The sequence below is a fragment of the Haliaeetus leucocephalus genome, unplaced genomic scaffold, assembly GCF_000737465.1.
Source record: "Haliaeetus leucocephalus isolate CR32 unplaced genomic scaffold, Haliaeetus_leucocephalus-4.0 Scaffold151, whole genome shotgun sequence".
NCBI classification, from domain to species: Eukaryota; Metazoa; Chordata; class Aves; order Accipitriformes; family Accipitridae; genus Haliaeetus; species Haliaeetus leucocephalus.
Genome location: NW_010972587.1, coordinates 5,996,884 through 6,010,200, shown reverse-complemented (window position 1 = coordinate 6,010,200; position 13,317 = coordinate 5,996,884). Strand labels below are relative to the sequence as shown.

The 13,317-nt window shown below is 40.1% G+C and overlaps 1 protein-coding gene across 3 annotated transcripts in view; it reads right to left on the bottom strand.

Annotated features, from left to right (window-relative positions):
- Positions 1-2,824: 2,824 nt before the first annotated feature.
- Positions 2,825-13,317, bottom strand: part of NAV3 (neuron navigator 3) — a 274,517-nt gene continuing 264,024 nt past the window's right edge. For 2 of the 3 annotated variants that reach the window (XM_010561817.1, XM_010561818.1), the window contains 6 exons: positions 13,074-13,228; positions 12,072-12,143; positions 11,446-11,642; positions 10,658-10,776; positions 7,689-7,892; positions 2,833-5,514 (listed from right to left, as the gene is read on the bottom strand). In XM_010561817.1, the coding sequence (XP_010560119.1) occupies positions 5,395-5,514; positions 7,689-7,892; positions 10,658-10,776; positions 11,446-11,642; positions 12,072-12,143; positions 13,074-13,228 (867 nt within the window). In that variant the 3' untranslated portion in view covers positions 2,833-5,394. Of the gene's footprint in view, positions 5,515-7,688; positions 7,893-10,657; positions 10,777-11,445; positions 11,643-12,071; positions 12,144-13,073; positions 13,229-13,317 lie in introns of all 3 variants that reach the window. The other variant, XM_010561819.1, reaches the window with a different exon arrangement.

The following is a 13,317-nucleotide window of genomic DNA, read 5'->3' as shown; positions in this document are numbered from 1 at the left end:
TGTGGTAATGATGGAGCTAAATTATTCATTCTGCCACCCAATTATTTCTGATAGCTCAGGGACTGCTGTACAGAAACCATATCTCTTTAATGTATATAGCCTACATGATAGAACAGCTAACCTGCATCAACAGTTGCACTGAAGAGTCTTTTTTTCAGTCTGCGTATGTCTTTTCATTGCACTTGTAGAGTGCAGAACACGGGATTAGCTGAACGTATTTAAGGAGCATTGAATTATCAGTGCTAAACCAGAGTTCACTAGTTCAAATGACTTAGTTTGCTAAGTCCTTGGGGTTTGGTCATACAGGTAATATGTATTTTGTCTGCTCCTTTGTTCTTCCATTTATGGCATGATAAAATCATTAGTGCTGGTTGTGCATCACATGTAAATGCTTTCTTTTGTTACACAGCAGTTGCCAGGTGCCTTGTCTTTCAGCTTTGGCATTGAATTGTCAAGATGCATTTTAGTTTCCTAAGTTATGTGATTTGATTTAATGAAACTGCTTGCAAAACAAGTAAATACAGTGACAAATGCAAAATATTATTTCATTTATGAAATTTGTTACTAAACCCAGGACTTTACTTCATTCAGTGTGCTCACTCATTGCTATTTATCAATGTTTGTTTAAGGTTGCAATTGAACAAAGAACAGTAAATGCAATTTAGTGTAGAAAGGCAAGGTCACATGGCCCGGGTCTTAGTTAATTTATCTTTCATGACAGATTCTATTTTCTGCTGCTAGTATTATTACCTGGCAATACGTTTCTCCCATGATAGTGCATCTGTAGCTCTTGCACTGCCAAACTTAGTGGTAGCATTTAATTTGTGTGACATTATGCAGTTATCAAGAAAAAGTAGTGCATGCTGAGAAACACAGTGGCTATTTAATGATAGCATAAAAAATGAGTTCTTGTAAGCAAGAGCAATGTCTCAGGCACTTTGCCAAAACCACTTTCCTTTCAGAGGCTGCACTATCCCGTTCCCGTTCCCATTCCTGTCCTGGGAACCTGGGCATTCACCAGGCAGGTCTCCAGATGAAGGCTAACAGGTAGATATGCTGAGACAGTAGACACAGAATGAGTTTGACAATTAAATTTCGTATCTTTTCCCTTAAGTAATGGCAGCTGGATAATGTGCAAAGGCTGCAGCACTGAATTATAGGAAAGCTGCACTGAGATCGCTAAAGTCATCTAGGCTATTCCCCTTTCTGTGCAAGATCAGCTCTACATATGTAATTTTCAACAGAAACTAATCTAATCCATCCTTGGAGACCTACAGTGGTGGAGAAGCCGTGTAACTCATCATATATTTCCTATAATATTATACACATATGGTTTTGTATGACATTCCGATACTCATACCTGCGTTAACTGCAATACAAATATACCCATAACATAAGTGACCCAATAATGTAGCTGTAAAACAAATCTTTATGGAGGGTCCTAGCAGGATTCGACAGGGGTCTGTTCTTGACAAAACATTGCTTACTACCTTTACCTACAAACTGAAAGACAAAGTAAGATGGCGGTTAGCAGCTTTTGGAAGTCAGGGAAGCTGGTGGAGCGGTAAATTAGGTGCTGATTGTAGAGAATGATCTGAATCATTTGGTAGGGCGGGCTGATTTGAATATCCTGTTTTAATACAGATAAGTTTGCAATCATACATCTAAGGAACAAAGAGCATAGTTTATACAGACAGGATTGGACAAAGTATTTCAAAATGATGCAACATGAAAAGAAGTCAGGGTCTTGGTAGATAATTAGCTGAACATGAGCCTGCAGTAGGATGATGCAATTAGAGAGTGAATGTCAGCCCTGAAGCCTAGGCAGGGAAAATACAAAGTGGGAGTAGGAAGGTGGTATTAGTTCTGTTTATAGCAAAAGTAAAATCTTCACAGGAATACCGTGTGCAGTTCTCATACCCACACTTCAGGAAGGACTCTGACAAATCAAAAAGTAGTTAGAAAGTCCTTAAAAAATCTGTTGAGGTCTGAAAGGCATGCTTTATCATGAAAAGCTAAGAATGAGCAAGCTGTTTGTATTATCAAAAAGAAAAGCAAGAAAGACTATTACTTAAATGTAAAAGATGTTTTCGATTGCGGTTGGCTTTTTAGTATAGGGGGAAAAGGCATAACAAAAGACAGTTTGGGGTATTTTTCTCTTGAAAAGAAAGATACATAAGATCTAACTGCAAATAAAGCCCTTAAAAAACAAAACCACCCAGCGAATAATTAGCCACATTGACAGCGAGGTGCTGGATCTTCTACTCTGAACTGTCTAAAGGTCTTTCCAGGGATATGCCAATTTCAGGAGAAATTACAGATCTGCTGCTGAGACTTAAAGCTGAGGTGCTACAACTTGCAGGAGCATAATGATCTCTTCCGGCCTCAAAGTCTGTGATTAGCTGACTAACATAATTCTCCTTTCTTGCTCTGAATTCTATTAAATCGTATTGATGTATATACCTGCTGAGGAAGTAGCTCTAAGTCCTTCAAGTTTGAAAATAAGGCACAATACCGCACCAGTTTTGTACAGATTTACCACCACTGAAATCAATAGACTTGTATTTGAAGATAATCTTGAGAACGGGGAGACTGTAAAGTTGTTTCTGAACTGCACAAGCTGTTCCCACCATGGAAACAGCAATTCAAAAATCATACTGAATCACTGGAACTGGAAACAGTACTTAATTTTGTTTCTACAGAGATTAGTTCTGCTGAATACAGAAAATCACATCCTCTAGTTTGTCATTTTGTTTATGTGGTTTTGTATTTGAAATAATATCTAAGCGTTAAGTGGTCCTGACTGTAAAAACACCAGACTGTGTTTTCAATAAATAATTCCACTTTAATGGCAAAGTAATAATTTAGACAGATACAGTGCGCACACCTGCAAAAAAATATACGCAAGCTGGTTTACAAGCTAGAGGAACAATAAACCAATAGAAAATACATCATCCAGTTAAGTCCGATGACACCAAATACTTATTATTAGGGCTTTACAAAGACTACAAAACTTTTCAGATGATTTATTTCACTGTTTCTGTCTATTTACATGATATGTTACATCAAAAATGTACAAAATATAAAATGTGTACAGACAAATGTTTCACAAACAATTTCTGAGTTGTAAACTAGGTGGACTCACTGAGATGTATCGCAGGAAGTTTTGTATATGTAATATGTAATATTGTGTGTTTGTGTGTTATATATGGCAGGAAAAGATTCGCAGGTTTGCTCAGAGCACAGGTACAGGAAAGAGCAGCTTTCCTTTAGTTCTTTGAGTCAGCCAAGGTGTATGTGCTGACATTTTGCATCAGAAATGGATCCAGATTGGGGGGCGTGATGTTGGTCTGACTGAATCCTACATGCATAAAATCAGAGTTTTATTAGGGCAATAGCACCGTGTAGGAACCTCTAGATTCAGCGATGCAGCTCAGTGCCATTTGGAAACTGCATTGATTTATCTTTGTTTTACAGCGAGTGACCACAGGGTGGCCACAAAGAGTTAATAGCACCAAATACACATCCTGAAGGTAACATCCATGGAGGTGTACAGTACATGTCTACACAATGCCAAAGCCCTTAGATACCTTCTTGTTTCTATGCACCTATTTTAACCGGACACCTCGTGTGGTAAAAGAGTGTTTCCGATTATTCTGAGCAGTTTGAATGCAATCTGGTTGTAGCCTGCCATGACATATGCACTTAAAACATTTTCAGATTTTTTCCCCCCCAAAATGTATTGGCTTTGTATAGATATTGAAACATGCTGACTGTAGCGTTGATAGCTCCTGCATAGTCATAACAACTGTAAGTACAGGACAAACACACCAGGTAATAACAGCTTTTAAGGTTTGCATTCTGTATTTGTTTGCAACATACAGGAAATCTCAGCAAGTGAAACATCTCTTAACACCAACAGAATAAAATACAATTTTGTTTGTTTGTTTGTTTTTGATTTGATTTGTGCAAGGCTTTTTTTTTCTTTTTTTTTTTTTTCAATATTTACAATACCCACCCAGTAGACTGTGCAAAACCAACCCACTTTTACAGTATAAACTCTTCCTCTTCCACAGTGGACATCACTGCTTCAGTGTTCTTTTATGCTGAATTCTTCATGTACAACAATAGCAATCAAAACAACATGCTAAAACTAGAAAAAGGAAAAAAAAAACCCATATATTTGTGCTCATGCTGCATCAAGTGCATCCAGCTCTGCTGGATAAGAATTCAAAACATCTATCCTCCAAAAACTCCATTCCATGGGACCAAATGGATTTGAGCCGATTTTCTCAGCATTTAGGTGGCAGCGGAAGTGGGTTTGGGTTCCTTGTGTATTTCTGAGGGTAGGCAGAGCAATCTATTCACAAGATAAAAATATTATATAGCAACTGTTCTTTCTCCTATCCATTACTTTAAAAAATCATGATATACAGATATGAGGCTACTGTGTTAACTGATGTTTTCTCATTAGTAAATGAAGAAAAAAACAGTGTAAATTACCAATGGTTTAGGAATTAAACCAACTGTAAAACTGTTCTAGAAATCTGTTTTAAGGCAGTGAGACAGCACCATAAGAAATGTTCCTTCTTTCACTGAAAAGGCTCAAACAAATGAAGCCCTAAAAAGCCTTTAATCAGTGTTGGTTAATAATTGGTATAAAACTGTTGTTAAGGAGTGGGCAGGTGGTTAAAAAAGACCTTTGTGGTAAAAACAACTTTATAAAATCTGTGACTTGTGTACTAAAAACTTGATGGAGCGCATCACCTTGACCATGGCAGTTAGAATTAAATTGGCACTTATCCAGCATATCACAGTCATGTTTTCTGGTGATTGCACAATACTGTTTGTGCTTTCTGAGTTACTATCATCATCTTTGACTCATTTTGGAATGGGCAGTAGTGTACAACACAAACACCACTGCAGTCCTGTGACCAGCACCATGTGGCACAACAGAGGTTAGAAGAGAATTAGAAGACCGCACTGTTCATGCAGCGCCTCAGGGTAAACTAAAGGAAAAAACAGAAGAAGTTGCACTGTAAACTTGTACAGAGAAACAGAGGCAGAGAGAGAGAGACAGAGAAAGAGGAAAAGGGAAAAAAAAATATTCCAGTTTGGCTAACACGTGTGCAATCTGCTTAGATGCCCTTGGTCTAGGGCCCTTTCCAGTTGACAAATGGAGTCTCACTTGGCTCCATAGGTATTGAAATGCCTTGAAATTAAACTAATTCAAGCTTTCCACTTCAATTTTTCTTCCTGACTTTGCAGATTTAGGTCTCCTGCCTACCTACAACACACCATTCTCACTCAGGGACCTCGGCGTGCTGCTTTAATACTGGCAGTGGTCTAGTGGAAACAGATTTTACCATAATCCTCCACCAAGGTTTGTCCCTTTCAGAGAGTTGATTCAAGGGATGAATCCAAAATGTCGTCATGGTGGCTGGTGCTGTCACTGTCACAGCTTTGTGCGCTCGAATAGTTGGCTGCCTCTTGAAGCCTCATTAGCATATTCATCTGAAAGAAGAAAGCAATGTTTACATAATCGCGTCTCATTTAATGCTGCAGTGACCGTGTTAAAATTTAATTAAGCTCCCTTGCTGCATGAGGTGTGCTGGTATCCAGCTGAGGGGACCAGACAAAAGGATTTCAGAAAGGGCAGGGTGTCAGCGGCTCCTCCTGGCACCCTTTTCATTGCCTTCTGGTCTTTAAATAGAAGTTTAAAGGTCCAAAGAGCCAGAGGGATACAATGGAGCTGCCTGATAACTCTCTTTAATTCAGGGGTGAGACCGGCTGCAGCTGCAGCACCGGCAGGGGAAGGAAGCCATATCGCAGCTGGACATCTGGGCCCATATTTGGAGACAGTCAAGCTTCCAGATAATTTTTGGATGGTATCGACACACTACATTGGAAAAGCAACTGAAAACATCATCACGCTAACATAGCCCCTCTGCAAGAGAGAGAAGGGGAGGGAGCCAGAGAGGGGTGGACCGAGGCCAGCGGCTTCATAAAAGAGTCCCATCTGCTGTCGAGGGGCTGACCTCAGCAGGGGAGCAGCAACAGATCCTCCTACCCAGGAGAGGAGAGCCCCCACATCATTTGGGGATTATTAGAACCTGAAACCCATCTGAAAAATCATCAAAAAGCAGCATTAAGCCCCAGAAAATTACTTGGATGCTTGACGCCTGACTCTGTGTAATGATCAGGATTTTATTTATAAAACATCCGCTTCTGCCAGCATGCTCAGGGCTGCAAGCAATGTTGACATTGCTGTAGTGTTTTTCAAGGAACAAATACGCTGTCATTACAAAAAAGCAGGCGGTGACAAACCAAAGAGAAAGAGGGATTCTTGTGCGTTTGTGTGTTAAGCCCCTCTTTCCAGTTTGCTCAGGAATCCTTACACCTCTATGGTTTCAACCTGTACAGCTTTTAAAGTTTTCTCTAGGCACTGAACAGCATTTAACACTCTTTAACGCCACCAGGCAGCTTTTGCTGATGGTTGAATAGGTATCCGTGTTTGAGAATACATGTGGTGGGTGGGCAATACAGCCTGCACGTGATATGTCCTGTTTCTGCGAGCACAGGGTCTGTCTCCACCGGAGGCAAGGGACAAGTTTCAAGCTTCTGATATTTAGTCAGATACAGATACTGACTACAGTGTGCAGGGAGCAAGGGTGGTGGGACACTGAACTCGAGCTGCCCACGTATTTTCACCGTAGTGGAGATGATGCATACGTGCTGGAAACCTGGCCAATACACTCACTGGCAGCCCAAACTGCAGGGTCAAGCAATCACCCCAAAGCTTATGGACTGGGAGACAGGGGGTCAAATGAGGTGATTTTCTACACTTCTTCAGGATGCAAGGTCTGGTTTTGGATACCACACACTTCAGTGAGGCTGAGGGGCCGTTCTCTTAGCACTGATAAGAGTTAAATGCATTTTCCTTTGAGAAATTGCCTTTTCCAAGGGCTGCCTGTATTCCAGAAGTACAGTTCTCTAAAACAGCATTTTGAATTGTGATAAAGGCAGTCTATAGAGAAAGCACTATACAAGAATAGCAGTTCAATATAGGCAATTTAACAGTCCATTATCAGAGGCGACAATGGTAAACCTAAATGTCTGAGATCATATTTAAATAAAACAATACATGGCATTGAGGGAAATCAACCTCTTATCTTTTAATGCCACTATACTTGCATTCCTTTTACATTAAGACTGTTATACAGTCATCAGTTATCTTGAAATGTTCTGAGGCAAGAGAGGATGGCTGTCTAATTTACATTTCCACTAAATTCTCTATGATAGACAGGTTGGATAATGCGAGTATCTCAGTCCTTCATTTGCAGAGTGTAGGTGATGGACTGCCCAACCTGGAAAGGTGTTTTTAGAATAAGCTGATTAATAAGTTGCTGAAGAGTGGTACCCAAACATTATAATGATGAAGACCAGATACATTTCTGGGTGGATGGGAATTGCAAACAATTTAGGGTCGTATTCATGTGATGGTGATACCTGCCCACCTGCTAGATTTTCCTTTCTTTTCAACTTTTAAAATAAATTATAGTAGGATTCATTTTAAAAGCCCATTTTGGAACAGGTACACAGTAGTTTTTTTATGGTACAGTGAACAATTTAACATGTGACAGTAAAGTACATACTGAAAAACCTTTTCCCCAAAGTTTAAATCTTACCAAGGGATCCCCCTCTGTATCAGTCTGTGGAACGTGCTTTGAGGTTGTTCCTTCCTTTGCTGATGCATAACCTTCATAACCAACATCTTCTGGTCTTAACTGAAGTAGCGATGGCCACTCATGCTGTAGAGACGCAGAGCTCCATGGATAGGTATCAGCTACCCACTTGGAGGGATCCTCCCAGGGTGCCCTCTTACCGTACATCTGTATTACGGATATAACACAGGTTAAGTATCCTACAGAGTTTTCAGTCCCAATTGTAAAAGCAGACAAAAGTCGTCAAAAAATGTCTAAACCATTTTAATAAGTGGTTTGCTTTCAGATGTGTTCAGCACTCGGATATGAGAAGACGTTGAAAAGACCTCATCTCCATTAATGCTCCTTCAATAGGCAAGGTGGCTGCAAGCTGAAAAGCACTCCATAACTAGCGATACTTGTAGGCAACGGTGAGAGCCACAAGTTCCTGATACAATGTGAAATGAGACCTTTAGGTAATTTGCTTAAGGCGTATCGGTGAAATTAACTCAGACCTATCTAAAACATTCAAGTTAATTGGATTTTGTTTGAAGTGAATTAGGAAGTGCCAGTACAGATTGTTCTCTTCCCCTAGCAAAATAGGATGCAGAAGCAGACAAGATCTTAAGTCTGAGATCTTGTACAAGTTTAAGAGAAGAAATTCACAAAGAATACGTTTTCCCTACTATGAAGCACAAAAATGTTGACGAATCTGGAAAGAGGACAGAGGAAGGAAGAAAGAGAATATTGTAAGTTTAGGAGATCTGGTAGCTTTCTCACTAAAATGCACCCTTCTCCACATCGCTGTTCACAAGCAACATGTTAACCAAGAGCCCCTTGGTTGCTGCTTTACAGATTTCCTTTAGCTGTGACAAGGACACATTGGGATGGGGAGCCATTCACCAGGGCTTTCTGTGATTTCTCCCAGCAAAAACAGCCTCACGCAATCCAAGGAGCAGCATAATTTTGGCAGGGCATGTACTGATGGAGCATTTGGATGGGCTGCACTCCTAAAGGGAGTAAAACAGTGAAGGATTTTAGTGCTAAAGCCAGAGAGATGGGTTGTGCTTATCGCTGCAACACCTGCTCCCAGGCACTTGCTGAATCCAGAGCTCCACGTTAGACAGCCAAGTTCCCTGTGTTATGCAGAGATACTCAGACTCCTTCTGCCCTACGCTGAGGCTAGGCTGCTATAACAGGGATCTGCCTAAATAAGCCAAGAGGAAATGTTTCTCAGGGAGGTAGCAGGCTAACTCCAGGCTGTAGGCAGCACTTCCCCTCATCGGAGATTAACAGCAATTAAATCTTTTCTGGAACCTGGAGCAAGGCTTGTAAATTCTGTGTCTGACGAGTGAGTTTGCAAAGTACCAGGCTAGAAAGGCATTTTCTACCAGTGCCTTGTTCCAGGAACATCTAATTATACCATATAAAAGATTTCTGTTTATTATTAATAATGTTATTCTATGGAAGCCGTCCAAAGCAGCTAAAAATTGGAACGGTTCATGAAACAACATATTTTCTTCTATATGCTGCCATCTTCTGCTCCAGAATTAAAGTTTTCATTTAAGTAGGTACCCTGTATACTTGGGAAAATATGAGCATGAAGAATATCACCGCATTTTTATAGCTGGTCTAAACAAGCGCTGTTAATCTCACCATGGCTGTTCTATCAGATGTTTGGCAGTTTTTTGCACAAGGCATAAACATTCTGTAATTCCCAGAGAGATAAGCAGTTTTAGGAAAGCGTGAGATATTCAACAGGCAAGATTCTAAACCTCCATCGCATCAGTATGTCACTATGTCAATACAAGGTGATAAAGAAACTGCAGCTGCTTACACAGTTCTTTGACTAGTCCATAACAATCCCCTCTGCACTGTGCAGTAATTTCTTTCAGTGTCATGTGTGGCAAAAAACTGCCTTTCCACAAAGCGTCTTTTCAGGTGACATAGAATTGCAGTGCATACGAGAAAAAGGAAAAGGGAGAAAGCTGAATTAAGATTGGAAAAAAAAAACCCAAACCCAAACCAAAAAAGAAGAAAGGATTAATTTCAAGTTTTAGGTTTGCTCCAAAGATGTGGAATGGTCTGAAATCTTAACCTATATGGGACAGCTTATAGTGCTATCTACCGCAAATCTATTTGTAGCACCCTTTCTATTAAAGTAGAAGAAATTTTAATAGGTCATTAACAATCAGTGGAACTGCTGCTAACACCAGCTCTGGAGAGGATCGTATAGAGGGAACCGTGAAGCACTCTGATCTGATGGCACTGTTACCCAAAATGAGAATTACAGTCAGGAGGAAATCTTAGCCCATGCAGAGAAAGAAAAAAGGAGAAACAAAACTGCAGGAAATACAAGCAGGGTTGCAAGATATAAAGGCAAAAAGGGACAGACCTTCATGTTCAGTAGGGCCAAAGAGTAAATTATCTCAGTCGGGTTAGATAAGGCCAGTAAACTTTTTTTTTTTTCCCTGAATGGTGAAAATATCCTTGTTCACAAGCTTTCCTCCACAAGCCTGTGTGCATACATGTGTACGTAGGTGGGAGAGGATTACACAGACCAAAGCTATTTTCTTGCACCAGTGTAAGGGCTATTAACTCTTCCATGCAGGGGTAGGCTGAGACCGCCTTGACTCAGGGAGACAATCTGAGCTGTATTTAGCATTGCTGTGAACTTGTTAGACAGTGGAAAAAGAAGAAGCTTCCTCTGGTCACAGAGGAGAAACCTTCTTCATAAAATGGAAGATATGCCAGTGCTGGAGTGGACAAAGCCAAATTATACATCAGAGTAAGAGCAGGTCAGAAGGAGTTCAAGGCTGATTTCTATAATCCCTCCACAGATTTTCTTCCTGCAAACACAACAGCATTCATACTTGGATGCATTGGTAAGAAGTAGCTTGGAGAAAGCCTATGAAACTACTTCAGAAAAAATTGCTGGGAAACAAATGACATACCTGAAGTCCTTCTCTCACAGCTTCCAGAAGATACGGCACCAGGGAATAGTTCCAGAGGTCTGTGAACCAGACTCTGGAGCCATCAACATCCATAGGGCAAGGGAGGAAGAGGCGGGGACCTGAGAAGTCAAGTTTTGTATTAAAAAAAGTAGAACTAGGGAACACACTAAAAATAATATTCACAGAATTAAAAAAGCAGTATTGGGGCACACTTAAGTGAAGAGAATACTAATACAGAACTACAATAAGGGAGCTATCAGTCTCCTGTTATTAAAAATGAACTAGTGTCGCTTTATCCACTTCTAGGGCCTGATGAACACTTACAAGTTTTACGGGCAAAGCTATGTAAAAAGATGACTTCTTTGCTAACATAGCTATTCCACTAAAAGACCTCAGGTACGTGTATATCTCCGACCTGCTACTCTGCTGAACTAACTGTCTAAGTGTTTTTATTGCTGTAATTATACTGCAGTGTAAAAGCAGAGAAAAAAAATTAAGCCTAGCAAAGTTGCTATTGAGGTAATTTTTTGTAAATTTAACTTTTTAAAATTATGAACGTTTTCTTGAAAGTCTTTAGCAACCAAGGCAGAAATACCAGGAAATACATACTCTCTCATTAAACTTCCCATTTTCATTTCAATTTTGCTGGCAACCAGACAAATTCCCCAAACTGATGCTGTACTTCCCATTGAGAGATGACAGCTTTTAAAAACACACTATATCCTTCACAGATCCCTAAAGTGCTCAGCCTGTATCCTTATTTCAAACCATTTCATCAATGGACTCACCAATGGTTACATCTGAAGAGCTGTGCGTTTCTAGGAAGCTGTTAAGATGATGCCATGTTTTGGGGATCCAGTCAATGATTTTGATGAGCTCATTATTGCGTATGTTCCTTTCTATTTCAGTCTCAATCAGTTTCCTTCTCAGATATCTGCCCAAGAAACCTTTAACAGGTTCTGTGTGATTAGCACACAGCACCCACCTGGGTAGAAAGGATACATGTCAAGCAGCAATGAACACCAAATACATCATTTCCTCTTAAACATAGAGATGAAGGTAATGTCATAAGCTTTTGAGTCTCGTTAGTCAGCAAGTATAAAACTGCTCCAATGAACCACATTATTGCCCATCGCTACAACACAATCATTACAGGCTTCAGCAGGAATTCAAGACACTGCTGAAGACAAATGGAATGCAAGAATGCAATCATCCAGCAACTTGCTAGAGGTGTCAGAAAGTATCTCATTTCTTTGACCATTCCTCAACACCATTCAGAGACCCATCAACAGAGACACACAGAAGCTCACATACTTTGCTGTGATGAGACACAAGATCAATGTTTGTTGAAGAACTGGGCTGAGGTGCAGGGAACTGTGCAAACACGGCCACAGTAAATACAGAGTGAACGTACCTGAAATTGTGATGGAGCTCCAGATTTGGTGAAGAAGAAACTCCCTGGTTCATGGTTCCAATAATATAGGGACTGAAAAGAGAAAAGCAATAGGTTTTTTTAAGGGAAAATCCATTCAGATATTCAAAGAATATTCTTTCTTCTTATCTGCACTAGTCCAATTTTAAAAGAGTCTCTGGATGTATCGTAGTCTTAGATTTAAAATATTCCTGAGACGTCCCTTTTTTTAATGTTTATTCTTGTATGATTTCCCTCTCTGCATGTTTGTAGTTTACTAATACTCATCTGTAATAAAGAAATAAATGAGGCAACTGTCTTTGTGTACCTCATAATTTTGGAGTAGGTTTAGAGTTTTAATCTCAGAAGTCAGTGACTCTCATGAGTAAGACATAGCATACAGTGATTTTATGAAGGGAAGTCGCTATGATGGCACTTTTCCAGCAGAAATAGCCAATGTTATAGGTCAGTGAAAGTTCCAGAAAGCATTATTTTTATTCTTGCTTGGCAATAAAGGACAGTCAGCAAACTTCATACTTCTGCACTGCTACAGGAAAACTGTGGGAAGTGCAAGTCCGCCGGATATACGGCTGCTTCTGCATGGCATGGTTCATGGGTTCACACATATCCCAAATTCCACTATTATAAAGGGCATTTCTTCGTACTCGCCTGTAAGCTGTCCTCATGGTACTAATGAGCTTGTGTGATCTGACGGGGTGAAAGGGATAAGTCCCTAATTCAGTCAAGCGTTTAAGTACATTCTTAAATTCTGTGGTACGTTTACATCTCGCTGAGATGCATGGGGGTCATATAAATAAAGTGAAGCAGACACCCAAGTACTTGGCTGAAGAGGGTTAAAATTATTCAAGCACATAAGGGCTTTGCTGACAGCCTGTGGGAGTCTTAAGTTTCCACTGGGACATCTTATTTTGCAAAATAACAAACAGCTTTTACTGCTTTAATTGCAAAAGGTCTGTAAAAGGGGAGAGAAGAGCTACTACCTACCATTTATTATATTTACAGTTGAGGAAGCCATTGAAGATGTCACTTAGTGAACCGATGTGGTGGAGATTATCAAGAATTATGACCACAGGGAGATCAGCACCATTGTTGTCAGCACTGCATTGCTCAGCTAGGTTTGCTAGATATTGTCGCAGATCCTTCAGCAGAATTAACAAAAAAACCCAGAAAAGATTAACCCAATTAGACCACAGATGTAATTTCAGTGGAAAAGATTTTCAGAAAGATA